At 39.5% G+C, this 16,397-nt stretch overlaps 1 protein-coding gene across 3 annotated transcripts in view; it reads left to right on the top strand.

Annotated features, from left to right (window-relative positions):
- The first annotated feature begins 898 nt into the window (after positions 1 to 898).
- Positions 899 to 16,397, top strand: part of med12 (mediator complex subunit 12) — a 35,661-nt gene continuing 20,162 nt past the window's right edge. For all 3 annotated transcript variants that reach the window (XM_085363469.1, XM_085363463.1, XM_085363459.1), the window contains exons 1-17: positions 899 to 1,039; positions 1,730 to 1,834; positions 1,952 to 2,143; positions 7,846 to 8,005; positions 8,156 to 8,331; positions 8,933 to 9,043; positions 9,393 to 9,665; positions 9,778 to 9,924; positions 10,394 to 10,493; positions 10,577 to 10,713; positions 11,080 to 11,211; positions 12,085 to 12,211; positions 12,411 to 12,640; positions 12,738 to 12,797; positions 12,901 to 13,074; positions 14,026 to 14,170; positions 15,078 to 15,196. In XM_085363469.1, coding sequence (XP_085219595.1) covers positions 938 to 1,039; positions 1,730 to 1,834; positions 1,952 to 2,143; positions 7,846 to 8,005; positions 8,156 to 8,331; positions 8,933 to 9,043; positions 9,393 to 9,665; positions 9,778 to 9,924; positions 10,394 to 10,493; positions 10,577 to 10,713; positions 11,080 to 11,211; positions 12,085 to 12,211; positions 12,411 to 12,640; positions 12,738 to 12,797; positions 12,901 to 13,074; positions 14,026 to 14,170; positions 15,078 to 15,196 — 2,490 coding nt within the window. In that variant the 5' untranslated portion in view covers positions 899 to 937. The remainder of the gene's footprint in view (positions 1,040 to 1,729; positions 1,835 to 1,951; positions 2,144 to 7,845; positions 8,006 to 8,155; positions 8,332 to 8,932; positions 9,044 to 9,392; positions 9,666 to 9,777; positions 9,925 to 10,393; positions 10,494 to 10,576; positions 10,714 to 11,079; positions 11,212 to 12,084; positions 12,212 to 12,410; positions 12,641 to 12,737; positions 12,798 to 12,900; positions 13,075 to 14,025; positions 14,171 to 15,077; positions 15,197 to 16,397) is intronic.

The following is a 16,397-nucleotide window of genomic DNA, read 5'->3' as shown; positions in this document are numbered from 1 at the left end:
GCAAAGACACGCAGCTGAACTAAAATGATCCAGCAAACAAAAACTGTTGTGAGCCGCCACCCTTATATCGCCTTTGGACTTTTGGAGCCTTGACCTGACTGTTAAAAAAATTATTGGAAAATGAAAAGCAGATGTTTGCAAAATTCTGCCTAAATATGTATTTTACCCGGTTAATGTGTGCAGCGCCGCTGCAGGGGAGGCGGACGCACCTGAGCGGCGCCCGCAATCACGCCTTAACGTCTGTGCTCTCTATGCTGTTGTGTTGGTGTGTGTCGGGCAGTGAGCTGAAAAGCTACAGCCGGCTGTATGCGTACAGCACCCGTGTGTGAAAAGTGGTCAATAAAGAGATGCTGAAAAGCCTGTTCATGGAAACATCGTCGGGTCTGCCGTGATATGTTTACAACGGGACTTCTGCTCCTGAACCTCTGCGCACAGCGTCTGCAAATCGAGGCTGTACGAAGTCACTTTCAACTTTACGCAGGACTGTAAGCTGTCGTCTGTGAGGCGTGAGCGCTGTTTGAGCGGCTTATTTTGAGCGATCAAAAAATAATAGAATATCATTTTAGATTTATATTTCAATATCACAATAATCTTCCAATTTAGAACTACAAGTTAAAAAAGAACTAACATAAGTAAAATACACAAAAGCTAATTACTTAAAAAAACTAATTTATTTTCCCAAACCACGCGGAGCCGCACTAAAAGGACTAAAGAGCCGCCGGTTGCCGACCCCTGTACTAGAGTAACTTCTTCTTCTGTATAGGGTCTACTGGCGGTTTACTAGAGTAACTAAAAAGCACAAAGCTTTTTATGCAATTTAGTTTCCCTGACTTTTATTTTGAAGTTCACGACTGGAACCCTGCCGGAAGTGAGTTTGGCTGTTGTAGCTCGCCCCAGGCTGCTGGAAGGAGGAAAGCCTTAGCTGTGATGCCGCTGGATGATGGCTGCTTTCGGGATCTTAAGTTACGAACACCGTCCATTAAAGCGGCCCCGACTCGGCCCTCCGGACGTTTATCCGCAAGATCCAAAGCAAAAAGAGGTCAGATTTGACGACGTGCTCCCTGAACGGCCGGGAGTAACGTTTTCTCGAGGAAAATTGTAGGCAGAGGAGCTGTGCGAGCTAACACTAGCTTGCAGTCCTGTGAACGGTCTGGGCCTAGCAATAACAATGAACAGAACCTAGTTGTCAGTTTGTTAGCTAGCTTGCCCTTCTTAGTTGACAATCAGCTACTTGGTAAGATCGCTGAGTTTGCTAAGCTAACTCTTCGGGTGGCGGATGCGTTGCAGTTTGATATAAACTGCAGCCATTGTCTTACTGTGTGGTTTTAAACAATATGCGCTCGGTGTTGGATTGTGCGTGACTGTTTCTGTTTAATAGCCATATGGTTTGTTTTTACGAATAACCAGACCTTCAAAGCTAATCTTTATTACCAGCAAGCTGTAAATTATTTGCTGAGTTTTTAGACTGGAGTTTGGCCTAGCTGAGGTATCCCTGTTCGTTCATATCCAGCAATAACCTGATGTAATCTGTTGATGCAAATGGAAAAAGTGACTCTTTATGTTTCCCCAATAATAATTAAAACAATGTTTTTATTGTTATTTATGTTTACGTCATGTCTGCAAAACCAATCAACCACACATCCTGACTTTCTCAGTGGTCTGGGATCTCAAATTATACCACTAACGTCGCATGAAAAATATCATTTCTCTTCGCTGAAATGTGTTTCAGGATGAGTTGACTGCATTGAATGTGAAGCAAGGATTCAATAACCAACCAGCTGTATCCGGTGATGAACATGGCAGTGCCAAAAATGTCAACTTCAACCCTTCCAAGGTAATGGCTCATTTTAACACAGCTCCTGCTCTAGCATACCATTCACAACTGGATAGATTCTCCCCCCCTCCCCTGCTGGATTTTGGCCATCTTACATGTTCCCCTCTCTCTTTATAGATCAGCTCAAACTTCAGCAGCATTATTGCAGAGAAGCTGCGCTACAGCACGTTTCCAGACACAGGGAAGCGTAAACCACAGGTCAACCAGAAGGATAATTTCTGGCTTGTCACAGCGAGGTCACAGAGCTCCATCAATAACTGGTTCACGGATTTAGCTGGGACTAAACCTCTGACACAGCTGGCTAAAAAGGTAAAACTTAAAACCCTTGTTTATTATTTATTATTGGGCATTCCTGTAATTGGTTTCCTAGTTGAGCACAAGTCATTAAGCCACCTAGTTAGTGAGTTAATTGTTTTTAAATTTATGATATGAAGTAAGTACACATTAAAGCATAGTTTAAATTCCTGGGCTGTGGAGAAGCAAAATCACAACAACAACTACACTTTAAGTCTTCCCAAAGCATGCAGGAGGAAAGCCTCAAGTTCAGAGAACCTGAAAAGTTATTAATGATTTTTAATGTGCTTCAGTAGCCAGAAAAGCTACTGGGGGGGATGGTAGGTCTGACCACAGTGCCATATTCTTCTCCAGAAAGCTGACTAAAAGCGACTGAGACGTCAGTAAAAGCATGAATATAAAAAAAACATTGATTCCAAATAGTCAAGAACAACATTTAATGGCAGCTCTAAATAATTTCGATTGGAATAGCATACTATAATATGATGACACTAATAAATGTTGTGATCTATTATACTCTTCTATTAAAGGGGTCTTGTCACAGTTTCAGAACGAGAGCCATTGAAAGAAACGAGTTTATTCCTTGCTTTGGATTAATACTGAGTGTAAACAGCTTATGAGACTCAGAGACCAGTTACTTAAAACATTGTTACAATCTGGATTAAATACTGATTGATTACATTTTATATCTGCAAGGAATAAAGTCGCACAGACTTTGAGAATGGCAAAAGCAAATTTTTTTCATGACTGTAATTAATATTGCTAAAGGAAATTGTAAGCTAATTTGGGAAAATATTAACAAACTCCTTGGTAACAGTAAGCATAATGCTGATAAAGACCTTGAACTTAAATTTGCCAGTGAGCTGGTATCAGAGCCTCTCAGCCTAGCTACTAAATTAAATGATTTTTTTTCCAAAGTACTATTAATGAAATTGCACACGTGTTTTCTAATTCTTGTGACCCTCAACAAAATATTGGGAATACTGACACCAAAAAGGATGTTTCTTCTGAAGATTCAAAGTTCAACATTTGAAAAATTACAGAAAATGAAGTAGAAAATATAATCTCTAAATTAAAAAGTTCTAAAGCAAGGGATGAGTGTGGGTTTCATACCAATTTCTTGAAGTATTATAAATCTTGTCTTTTGGTGCCTGTGACCCATCTTATTAATTTATCAATGACGCAGGCAGTCGTTCCTCTGAGTTGGAAGGTGGCAAAAGTTACACCAATTTATAAATTGGGTGATAAATAGACCCTGCTAACTATCGACCTATTAGCATACTCCCCATCTTTTCAAAGATAGCAGAAAAGTGGGTTGCTAAATCATTGAACATCTTAATGACTCCAATCTGGGTTTGCACCCTATGCAATTCGGGTTTCGCACTCTTCACTCAACTGAAACGGCTGTCTGTGTTTTTGTTGAGAGAGTGAAATCTTACTTAGACAAGAGCAGTTACGTTGCGGCTGTTTTTCTTGATTTCCGTGCGTTTGACACTGAATCATCTTAAGCTCTTGTCTAGACTGTCAACATTTAACTTTAGTAATCACACCGTTAAATGGATACAGTCTTATCTATCAGATAGAAAACAATGCGTGCAAATAAAGAATAGCAAGTCACCCTATCTTTACTGTGCGCAAGGTGTCCCTCAGGGTTCAATTCTAGGCCCCCTGTTATTTTCACTTTATGTAAATGCCTTGCCCAATGTGTGCAAAAATGTGGACACGATTATGTATGCTGATGATATGGTAATTTTTACACAAGCCAAAACTGCTGATGATGCAGCCCATCAGCTTTCATTGGCATTACATGATTTACAAAAATGGCTGAATGACTCATGCCTGTGCCTTTATGTTAAAAAGACCGTATCAATGTTTTTTAGTAAACCTAAAACAACCGTGGCTGCAGTAAAAGTTTTCTTGGGTGCACAAGAACTAATTAATGTTGAGGAATTTAAGTGTTTGGGAGTGCTACTAGACTCAAAATTATCCTTTAAAAAACATGTTAAAAAAGTAGTGAAAACTGTAAATGTTAATATAGAACTTTAGACATATCTGCACATCATTAACAGACACAGCAGCGATTACATTCCTGCTCTCTATGATACCGGCTCATATTGAATATTGTGTTACAAGATGGTCCTATACGAGCTCTGCTGCTATTGGGCCAATCGAAGTGTGCTACAAAAGAGCATTGAAAATATTACATAAAAAACCTTTTTTATATTACCATTGTCAAATTTGAGATAAATACAAGTTTCTAAATTTTACTAATTTCAAATGATTTAAATCTGCCTGTCTAATATACAACGTTATACATGGTCTGGTGCCTCCACCAATCAGTGATTTTATTAAACAAAAGTCTAGCAGTGTTGCCGGGTCTCGACTGACTCGAGCCACTGAGAGATGTAATTGTGAATTGGCATTTAGACGGAGCACCTTTTCATAGATGCTCTGTCATATCAGGGAGTGAGCTTCTGGAATACTCTTCCACTGTCAGTGAGGGAAGTACAAGTCTCCCCATCTTTAAGAGTCACTTAAAAGGGTGGCTCAGGGACACACAAACATGTGATCATGTTTAATTAATCATGCTTTATATTGGACATGAGAAAGAGTTAGTGTATTACAACTATTAGTGTAATGGGTCAGTGCAATATCAGGACAGTCAGGGCATGTGTAATTTTGGGGTTTTTGCAATATAATTGATGTGTTTCCATTATTGTTATCTATATTGTCCTCTGTGTCCACTCTTCTTGTCATTGTTTGTTCTAATATAATGTGCTCACTGTTTTTGTCCTTGTCACCTGACCTGTAAATAGTGTCTCTGTATGTTTTTACTAACTTGTGTGTAACACCAACCTGCCAGAGGGTCTGCAGATGCAAATTAGCCCAAGGCTATAATCTGTCATATTTACATTTGTTAACTTGTTCATTAATATGTATTGCCCCTCTTTCTAAATAAAATAAATAAATAGATAAATAAAAGAGACTTTAATGTTTAGCCAGCAGGCATGCCAAGTGGATCCATGTTTCAAATTATGGGGCATTTTCTTAAAGGTTGATGAATAACAGGGGAATGTATGCCTGCAGAGATTGCATGTTACCGTTTTAGGATTGTCTTTTGAAATGGTACTTACTGAAATGGTCCCACACTTTGGATTTCCTGCATGTTTAATAGCTATATAACCATAAGGAGCAGCAGTTTGAAGTTTAGTGGCTCTTTTGCCTCTTCAAGTTGAAATGTGATGTTGTGTGCTCTACTAGATAAGCTATTAACAGAGCTGAGTGTTGTAGAATATCATTTATAAGTTGTCATTTTTTGTGTTATATATATGTGTGTGTGTATATATATATATGTATTAAATAGCAGAGAGCAGGAATAAATGGCAAACAGGAGAAATATATACAAAAATAAGAGAAAGGCACACATTGTAGAACATGGCCTGGTACTTATATACTGCCTTTCAACTGCAAATCTCATTTACCCAATAACACAGACATATACTGCTTAAGATTTCTAACATTTACACACACACTTGCACCCTGATGGATGCATCAGGGACAAGTGGTTCAGTATCTTGTTAAAGGATACTTCTGCATGAGGACCAGAGGAGTCTACCAAACTTACAACTGGGCACTCCACCTGAGCCACAGCAACAACTATATTTTTTGCTAGCTATATGAATTTGTAGGTTTTTTTAAACCTAGTGATTTTAGCTAATAACAGTTTTTTGTTGTTGTTGTTGTTTTTTTTGTTTTTTTTTATTGAGCTGACTGAAGTTGATAGGCTTGGTTTGAAAGCTTTTCCTAGTGAGACAGAACTTAGTATTTATTATTGAGCAACAGTATGAGGAGTCATCAACTCCTCATACTCTTAGGTTGCTTCTCAACCCAAGAGAAGCAAATGGAGTGTGTATATAAAGCCCAGGTGAGGTCATCAAAGAGGACTCTTGATGATGTTATAGAAAGCATCTGGGGGTAAACCACACCAGAGCGTGGCAGATGAGGTCGTGATCAAAAGAAATGGTGGAGTTAAAAAAGATCAAAATATAAAAATATTGTTGGCAAAATCCTTACGTGTACATGACCATGAGAAGAAAGTGTGTTGGTTCTGTAAAAGCTGAAGGAGAAAAGGCAGCAGTTTGAATGAGTGTAGAGAAAATAATTCCTATATTAAACAGAACTCCCCTGTTTGGTTGAGATGTTACGAAACAGGAACAATTCAAAAGTGCTTTTTAAATAGCCTAGTTAAGAAAACGTAATGATTTTGTGTAAATCAAGCCTTTTGTTAGTCTTGTTTGGGTGTATTGACCCAAAACACAATGCATGTCTTTATTTGAAAGTGTCAGCAGCTTATTTTTTCTTTTTTTAAAGAACTACGAAATCTGTTAGTCATAGATCGTCTGAATTGTTTTGTTCAATATTGTGAAATTATTCTCCAAGTAAGTGCTCTTACAAATTGAAGCATATAGATTTTGAAGTTTTAAAGCATCGAAATAAATGAAAGGTGAGCTTTGTGTGTGTTTTCAAGCAAGCTGCTTATCATTTTACCTGCACATTGCAGTTTTTAAAATGATTTTATTGCTTAACATACTTCACTGTGCCGTGATAAACTGGCTGGATTTATTAAGGACTTTGGCAGATCATTTTTCCCGAAGGATAACAATTCCAGGTTTCTCCTTGGCTGCGTTTTAGGTGTTTTCTTTCTCACCATTTATTTTCAAAGCAGATCAAGCAATGAATGAAATGATTTCTGAAGACTGGAGCCATATAGTTTAGGAATAACATACATTCCTGATATGTATGCTACATTTTGATGAAGAAACGTGACAGAATGAGGTGAAGTTACTGAGGTCTCATCCTGGGAACAATTAAAAGAATGATACCCTAATAAAATAAAAGTAATATAAATATATGTAATTAAACATTAATGTTAATAATAATATAGATAGACATAATAAATAAAGGAATTATTAAATAATAATGGCTTACTAAGAAGTCTATAAAAAGTGCAGAATGCAATTTGTGTGTATTTAGAGGTGTGGCAATTTGACACAGTTCTACAGTCTCTCTTAATTTTATCCATGTTAAACATTTTATTAATGGCCGTCATCACTGTGGATATTTTTAGTCTTATTATGTTATTTCTTCCTTTTTAACTTATGATTAAGGTTCTTTTAGCTCTTTATCACAGTGGTTTTGAGCAGTTTGCCAGCACACGGGGCGATCGTGGCTCAAGAGTTGGGTGTTCGTCTTGTAATCGGAAGGTTGCCGGTTGGAGCCCCGGCTCGGACACTCTCGGTCGTTGTGTCCTTGGGCAAGACACTTCACCCGTTGCCTACTGGTGATGGCCAGAAGGGCCGATGGCGCGATATGGCAGCCTCGCTTCTGTCAGTCTGCCCCAGGGCAGCTGTGGCTACAACTGTAGCTGCCTCCACCAGTGTGTGAATGGGTGGATGACTGGGTGTGTAAAGCGCTTTGGGGTCCCTAGGCAGGACTAGTAAAGGCGCTATACAAATACAGGCCGTTTACCACACAATTAAGATAACACAACAAAATAAATATCAGCCACTGCAATCAGAAAATGCTGTCATTTTTACATATAAGGAGATGAAGATATCAGTCAGATATAGCAATATTGTTCGGTCAGTGTACTCCTGCTTCCCTGTCAGCAGTTCAATACAGCACTCCATTAAATTTGTTGCTAAATCTTTTTACAGGTACCGATCTTTAGCAAGAAGGAAGAGGTTTTTGGATACTTGGCCAAGTACTCAGTCCCTGTAATGCGTTCAGCATGGATGATTAAGATGACCTGCGCATATCATGCAGCTATCACAGAAACTAAAGTCAAGAAGAGGCATGTGATTGACCCGTGCATAGGTGAGCATGTTACTTGGGTCTTTTCAGTCTCGAGGGATCATTTGGCTAAACGATATAATTTTACCTTTCATTTGATATTGTGACATCATGTATTAGATATGTATTAGCTGTGAAAGTAATTTCTTTGTGTGTGTATGTGTGTTTGTATAGAATGGACCCAAATCATTACCAAGTATCTCTGGGAGCAGCTTCAGAAGGTGGCTGAGTTTTACAGACAGTTTCCCAGCCAAGGCTGCAGCTCACCCCTGCCAGCTAATCCCCCTGATGTGGAGACGGCCATGAAGCAGTGGGAATACAACGAGAAGCTGGCCATGTTCATGTTTCAGGTCAGCTCACACTCTCAAGTCTGCTGCTGAAAAAGTCTTGGAGTTAAAATGCTGCAGTTGAGCTTTGGTAGTTACACGAGTTACCTGCTGTGCACAAACTTAATGACGCTCCATGGCAACATTTAGGTTTTGATGAATCGCACTGGTTTATTATACTATTTTATCTTTGAGTCACAAGCGTGCAATTTGTAACAAATATTTATCATATTTAATTCACTAAATTGTGCCGTCTGTAATTGATATTTAAATTTAAATGGACGTGTTACAGACGCTGATTGATGCTTTGAACTTCAGGGTTGTTGCTGTATCAATAGTTTCTCTTCTAAAAATTATCATTTGTTTTAGATCTGGAAAGTTTTGAGGTTAGATGTTGCCAAAGGATGTTGCTCTTGCATGTATGTGCAGCATATTCAGTCATATTAATCTCAGTAGTCTTCTGAGTGGATGATATGAAGTCTGAGGCAGCTACTGTGTTCTGTGTATATATGATGATGTTGAAAATGTTCTAATTTAATACATTTTTCAGCCACACAAAGGAGACAGTGTGTAGGAGTGTTAAGATCTGCATAGTATTAAGCTGGACTTGTGTTTCTGTGCTCAGGATGGTATGTTAGACAGACACGAGTTCCTGACGTGGGTGCTGGAGTGTTTTGAGAAAGTCCGGCCTGGTGAAGATGAGCTTCTCAGACTACTTTTGCCCCTTTTACTACAGGTATACACATCTGCTCATTCACTGTCACCTCATTATGAACCTCAGTCTTTAGTTTCAATCTAACCTCATCACTCGTGCTTTAATGGATCACATTTGCGAAACCTGCACTCCTCCTTAACATTCATACAGCTGTGCAGATACACCCACCCACCTGCTCTGTGGTATGACGTGCTTCTACAGCTGTCACCACTTTATCCTGTTTTGTTTCTTCGTGTGATGGCAGTAACCTTTGGTGACAGCACCCACCGGGGCCCACAGCCCTCATTTTGTTTCAATTTCTGTAGCTGACTGATGTGAATGAACACCAAGTGCTCTGGTTAATGCTGTGAATCTCTCCTCTGTGCCACAGTACTCGGGGGAATTCGTGCAGTCTGCTTACTTGTCACGAAGACTGGCTTACTTCTGCACGCGCCGCCTCAACTTGTTGCTAAGTGACGGGAGCCTGGGCCCCGGCACAGGAGGGCATCCAGCTCACGGCATCTTGACACAGCAAAGCAACGCTCTGCCCTCCACACCAACCTCCCAGCCAGCGGGAGGGAACCAGCCCCAGACACCTTTTACAGACTTCTATATCTGTCCACAGCACAGGCCTCTGGTGTTTGGTCTCAGCTGCATGTTACAGGTATTCTATGTCCAATTTCATTCTCATGTACTTAATACATGGTTTCTAAGCCCGGTATTTATTCCTTTATTCCTTCTCCCTGCCCCTCTCTCTCCTGTCATTGTCACATTAGAGCATTGTGTTGTGCTGTCCCAGTGCTCTTGTGTGGCATTACTCTTTAACAGACAGCAGAAACAAGACTGGTTCCCCTCTCGACCTCCTGCCCATCGCTCCTTCCAGCTTGCCAATGCCAGGAGGCAACACTGCCTTTACACAGCAGGTACCTCCATCCATACTCACATTTTCCTTTTTTTGTATGTGAAATTATTCATATGGTGCTCAAAAAAAAAACCTCATGGGCTTTTCTTTCATTTGTTTGCAATTAAAGTCATTGTATTGGCTTTTCTAGTGCACAAAAGCAATGGATTCCAGTGTATTACAGTAAATCAATAAAGAACAAGAAATGCACAGAGCAAAACAGATTTGTGCACAAACAGGCTCCTAGTGCAGAAACACAAGGACAGTCTCTGAAGTACCAACAAAGCCAGTTTGAGCAAATGGAAGTTTGCGTTGAAATATATGTCAGGTGTTTGGAGATTCTCTACTTATAAACACAACTGTGCTTTACATAAACCTTCTTCACTACTTTTAATTGGTTATTTAGTTACCTCATAATCTTAAGATTTGTTGGCAGTCCCACAGGTTTTGGGTTTCAGTTTCTTGCCCTCTAACAGAGTGGTCTTTCACAGGTTCGTGCAAAGTTGCGGGAGATTGAGGAACAAATTAAGGAGCGAGGTCAGGCAGTGGAGTTCAGGTGGTCGTTTGATAAGTGCCAGGAGACGACAGCGGGTATGAACACTGTTTCTTTCACTCTTTAGATACTTGATTGCAGCTTTTAAGAACAAATTAAAATAACGTTGATCTTTTGGCAGGATTCACCATCGGAAGGGTTCTCCACACTCTGGAGGTTTTAGACAACCACAGCTTTGAGAAGTCTGACTTCAACAACTCCCTGGATTCACTGTACAACAGGATATTTGGTTCAGGCCAGAGCAAAGATGGCCACGAGGTAATGAGTTTGGTGTATATTTTAGTGAGTTAACAGTTAAATGCAGTTATAGTTAGTTACATTTTGTTTGGTATTCAGTTTAGTTCTAGTTTTCGAAGTAGTTTTGGTCGTTTCCAGTTTTGATTGAATGGTTCACTAAAGGCTAGGTTTTTATTTAAGTTAAAAGTGATTTTTCCCACAGTTGTTAGTTTAGTTTGAGTTAGCTTTAGTAGTTGCATGCTACAGGAGAGTACTGACCACGTTGTTGTTAATTGTAATAAAAAGCAGACTGCTGATGCCATGTGATTACCGATCATCAGATAATAGTGTGACACCGAGTGATGTTATTTTTGGAGATGTTGTCTCATAAAGCGTGTTTCTACCCAGATGTCACCTGATGATGATGCGGTGGTGACCTTGCTTTGTGAATGGGCTGTGTGCTGTAAGCGTTCAGGCAGACACAGGGCCATGGTTGTGGCCAAGCTGCTGGAAAAGAGGCAGGCTGAAATAGAAGCAGAGGTAAGAAACACACCGCCCTCCAATCTGAGTTCTGTTGTGCCGCTTCTGCACCTTTAGTGCAACTTCTGTCACAGAAACCTTATAATTTATTACATTTCTTACACAGGATATATTCAAATTTAATGACATCCGTGGCTGTCAGCCGCAGATCTAACACTAATAATTTTTGCCACGTTATTACTGTTACAGTTCCTTACCGAATGTTGCCATGCATGTCATCCATCATCATAACATCATCATCATATTTTAATATTTTCCTTTTGTGATGGATTTCACCATTCACTGTTTTTATGACTGGGCCTCTGTGCTGTGAAAATGCTTTCCAGACTGTCCCTTATAATTGCCGATACAAACTCCCTAAAACTTCCTCATGCAGGAGAAGAAAGCAGTGGGGACACAAATGAAACTGTTCAAATAAAATAAAAGGCAGAAATGCCATTTTACAGGGGGCTTACTATTAACATGACCCATTTGACAAAATTTGGTGGTGAATTTGCTGCATGCTTCATGACTTGCAGACATATTTGTGACATTTTGTGATTAAGATCACAGGTAAGCTCTCCATTCCCTACAACATAGCATGTATCTCAGATAATGTGTGAATAGGGTTTTATTCTTTAGTTTATATTTTGAAGTCACGGTAACCATCTGTTGTGTCTGAACATATCAGTCTCTGATGTTGTTTATTTGTAGTTGTCGCATCCCTAATCTTTATCTTTTGAGTATAAGATTTAGTGAGAAGCTTTAAATGTGTATACACAGTTGACTTTCAGCGTGTGTGTAGATTTACTGTAAATCCAAAGAAACATGCTAAGTAAGAACATTTTTCTGAATTTAGCACTCAAAGACTGTCTGTTGCACATTTGTTTGCAGAGGTGCGGCGAGTCGGAGGTGGTGGATGAGAAGGGCTCTGTGTCATCTGGTTCCCTGTCAGCTGCCACACTGCCAGTCTTTCAGGATGTGCTGCTGCAGTTCCTCGACACTCAGGCTCCCACCCTGAGTGAGTCTTTCTTTTTGTTTGTTTCTTGCAGCGATGATTCTCTGATGTGTCACACATGATCTCAGTCTAAATATTGAACGAACTTTACGTCCTTTTGTCTTTGCCTTTTTACTTCATTACTCATTGCATATTTATTCGAAATGATTTGGCAGGGGAAATCTGCTAATAAATTATTCAAATCCTCTTTTCCCCTTCACAGCGGAGCCTGGGAATGAAAGCGAACGCGTGGAGTTCTCCAACCTAGTCCTTCTCTTCTGCGAGCTCATCCGTCACGACGTCTTTTCCCACAATATCTACATGTGCACGCTCATTTCCCGTGGCGACTTGGCTTCTGACTCCCACCTGCCCCGCCCACGTTCACCCAGCGATGAGCCCTCTGATGAATCGGAGCGCAAAGAGCAGGATGCAGGCAGCAGTGTCAAGATGGAGGCATGTTGGAGGAATCTGTTGTCGATGTTGTGTAGAGTTACAGACACAGTAGCTGTGTGGTGTAAAAAGATAACATGAATTCTTGTTTGTTCAACAGGATACTGGCCTGTCGGAGTCCATGGAAATCGATCATAACTCCAGTGCTAATTTTGATGAGGTATATTTTTGCCAGAATTTACACACAAACACTAGGAGCCATTTCTGTCTGAACATTTTGGTGTTCCTCGCTTGAAGTAATTTCAGCCTTCTTTGTCCTGCAGATGTTCTCACCTCCAATGCACTGTGAAACCAAGGGAAGCCCCTCTCCAGAGAAGCCGGTTACAGATCAGGACAGCAAGCCCAACTGTAAGGACAAGGGTATGGACCCCGCCTTTCCTCAACTGTATGAGCAACCCCGTCACATCCAGTATGCCACTCACTTCCCTATTCCTCAGGTAAGAATCCTTACAGTGTGACTTTGAAAACAGAAATACCCGATACTCTCTCCTACAGGGACTTAAGCGCAGATATCTTCCTAATACACTGAAAGCACAGTATGACTCAGTGATATTATGTAGTAAATGATAAAGATGGAGAATAATCTTCTTCCTCTATACTTTGACAACATCTGAACTGGATGTTTGTCGGTACATCTGTTAGTTTTTATTTAGTTTCCTGAAACCCGTTTTCATTTCCAGTCTCAGTTTAACTATAGCCTAAATTACTGAAAAGCAAATTTACATTATGAAATCAACCCAGATCAACTCAGGTGGCCAAAAGAAAATATGTTTTGGTGGTTTCCTAGTTTCCTAATGAGGTCTGGAATTGTTTTTCAGCTATTTTAGATTTGATTTCCTTTTCCCATGAAGAGCTAGCTCTTACTCTCTGTATCAATAAAGTCTTGTATATTAACTTGATTTGTTTTGCAAGGTCTTTGTGAATGGGTGTAAATGCTATAAAAAATGACTTTGTGCAACTTCATGTATTAAGCATACACTGAGGCCATTGAACTTTTGAATCTATTAAATCTTGGTCCCTAAATGTTGTTTAAATTATATAAATGATGCTTTATAATGTCATTGGTGGACAAAAAGCATTGATGTGAATAATTTCTAATATTAATATAGCTAAATGAATATGATATTTTTAATGTTATTTGTGAAATGGCTCTGTTTAGTGCTCGATGAGATTTTTTCATACACAGAATTATAACTGCTTTAATTCTGGACTCATTCACAGCATGATTTTAACACAGTTCAGTGTAAGATTCTTTTTTTGGGGTAGTTTTTATTGTCCTTATCAGCTGGTTTGAAAAGTTTGCTAAATTATTGCTCGTCTTTTTCTTTTGGTTCCTGTCGTTCTTGATTTTTATTGAAGTTCATCAGGATCTCTTTCTTTCTTTTTAGGAGGAAAGTGCCAGTCATGAATGCAACCAGCGTTTAGTGGTCCTCTACGGTGTGGGCAAACTGAGAGATGAGGCGAGACACACCATTAAGAAAATTACCAAAGACATCCTGAAGGTGCTAAACCGCAAAAGCACAGCAGAAACAGGTAACAGCGTTCCTCCTTTGACTGATGCTAAACATTTTCTGTTTGCTTCTCCGGGCATGAATTTTGTCTGGCAGTTTTATGTTTTTTTTAAGATTACATTACAGTTTTATTTTACCTACTTTTCACCTTTAAGGATGAAAATGGGAGTCAGGGGGTTGTTTGAATGTTTTATACATGTTCCCCCAATTTGTTGACTGAATGTTTCCCCCGCATCTTTCTGCAGAATAATCCGTGTTTATCATATGAAAGATAATGTTTTGGCTGAAAGCAACATGGAAAACAGAAGCTTTATCATGTTTGGTTGTTTGTAAAACTTTTTTCACACGTAGGGTAATTGCTTGCTTTCCCACTGTGGCCGTTCCAGCCGTTATCCGACTAATAATTCTCCTCTTTGTGTACTTTACATTTGTAACGCCTTTCTTCTGCCCTTCTTAAAAGAAAAAGCCCTCTTTTTTTCCCTTCTGTTCTCTATGAACCCTCAGGGGTTTACATCACTCAATCTTCTTTCTACCCAATTTCTATGCTAATAGCTTTCATCTGTTCACAGACACTTTATCTCAAATACACGTGACCTTATTAGTCTGATTTAAGGTTTTGGGAGTAATAATTGCACATACCAGAATGTTTTATGGCAGATTTCTGAGGTTGTGATGACCTTCCCTTCACAGCTATGTATCTCTTAAATAAAAAGTACCTCGTTCCTTTTCTTTAAAGTGCCTCCATAGCAATGTATTTTGCAGCGAAGCTTCGAAGTAGGCTGGAATAAGATAAGACTCCACTAGCTTAACTAGATTTCATGGCTGGCCTGTTTGGCGGACTGGAAAGAATACTGCTGACCAGCAAGAGTTGCTGCTTCCTTTTTTTTAAAATTTCTTTTTCTTCTGTTTTTTACCCTCTGCATACACAGGAGGAGAGGAAGGACAAAAAAGGAAGAGGAGTAAGCCAGAGGCCTTTCCCACTGCAGAGGATATCTTCTCCAAATTCCAGCACCTCTCCCACTTTGACCAGCACCAGGTCACCTCCCAGGTTAGACAAGGAATCATTTTATCTTCTCATTGGAGTCGTGTTTTAGATTCTGTTATTGTTTAAACAGTAGCCAAATGGACCCGAAGGAATGACCTTTCAAATGTATCCGTATAAATATTTCTTCTGTAAGATGTCACAAAACAATTTAATGCCTCAGAACCAAAACAGCTCTGAGAAGGTTGGAACCTGAAAACCTGAGTTTATAAAATATAGCCATTGGCCATGCCATCAGCTGGTTTTTACTTTGCACCTTGAGGCCTTAACATTAGCATTTTGGCCATTTTAGTTTTGACTTGTTGGAGAAAGAAGTGTGAATATTTAGTCGGGTACCAGCTTGGTTAGCATTTAGCATGGTTCCATCTCACAGACCTGAGACAAGTCTATTCAGGGTTGAGTCGTTAAGGGCATCTGGTCTAAAAACACAAACTGGAGCGACCCCCTGTGTATAAGGGAGCAGCTGAAACAGCATTGGCTCTATTTTCAGCTCCTGAGATTGCCACTTGGTAAAAACGCATCATAATGTCATCTATTTAAATTATAAATGGCAGAGAACGCAGTCAGTCCTGAATAGTAAAGTGTTTTTAGTATTAGCCCACATATTATAAACAACATTTTGAAAATTTCATTTGGAACTTTTTTACTTTATTAGTTGGACTCAAGTCTTCAAGGGCCTAATTCAGATTTCAGAAGCCTCAGGAGGCCAGACGTTGTCTCATAGTGTTTGGGGATTTACAGTTTAATACATAAGGATAACTTTCCACCACTTTACGGCTGAGTCGGTGTCTGTATTTATATTAAAGGAATCGTTTGACATTTTCTGAAATATGCTTATTCGCTTTCTTGAAGATTCAAGTGGGTAAGAAGATTGATTCCATCCATATATCTCTTGAACATTAAGCTTTTTCTTTCTTTTTTTAACTTTTATAAAGAGCCAGACTGGCTACTTCCCCATCTTCTGGTCTTTACTATAAGCCAAGCTAATCACCCTTCAGCTGTAGCTTCAGATGTGACAGTTCAGTCGTCCTTTTTATTCATCAGACTCTTTGTGAGAAACTTTGAGCGTTTATTAGTTTTCCTCTTTTGCTGGTAGTTAAACTAAGTTTGCCTATTTACCATGATTTGAGTATTAATCCACGTGCACTTAAAATTCCAAATTGGTTTATTGACTCTAAAGAAGATATTTGTTCTCATATTTCTTGCA

Source organism: Diplotaxodon limnothrissa, linkage group LG2 (assembly GCF_057381915.1).
Source record: "Diplotaxodon limnothrissa isolate DT_005_m linkage group LG2, D_limnothrissa_male_GT1.1, whole genome shotgun sequence".
NCBI lineage: Eukaryota > Metazoa > Chordata > Actinopteri > Cichliformes > Cichlidae > Diplotaxodon > Diplotaxodon limnothrissa.
The sequence above is the reverse complement of the archived record's forward strand: the minus strand, read 5'-3'. Positions and strand labels throughout refer to the sequence as shown.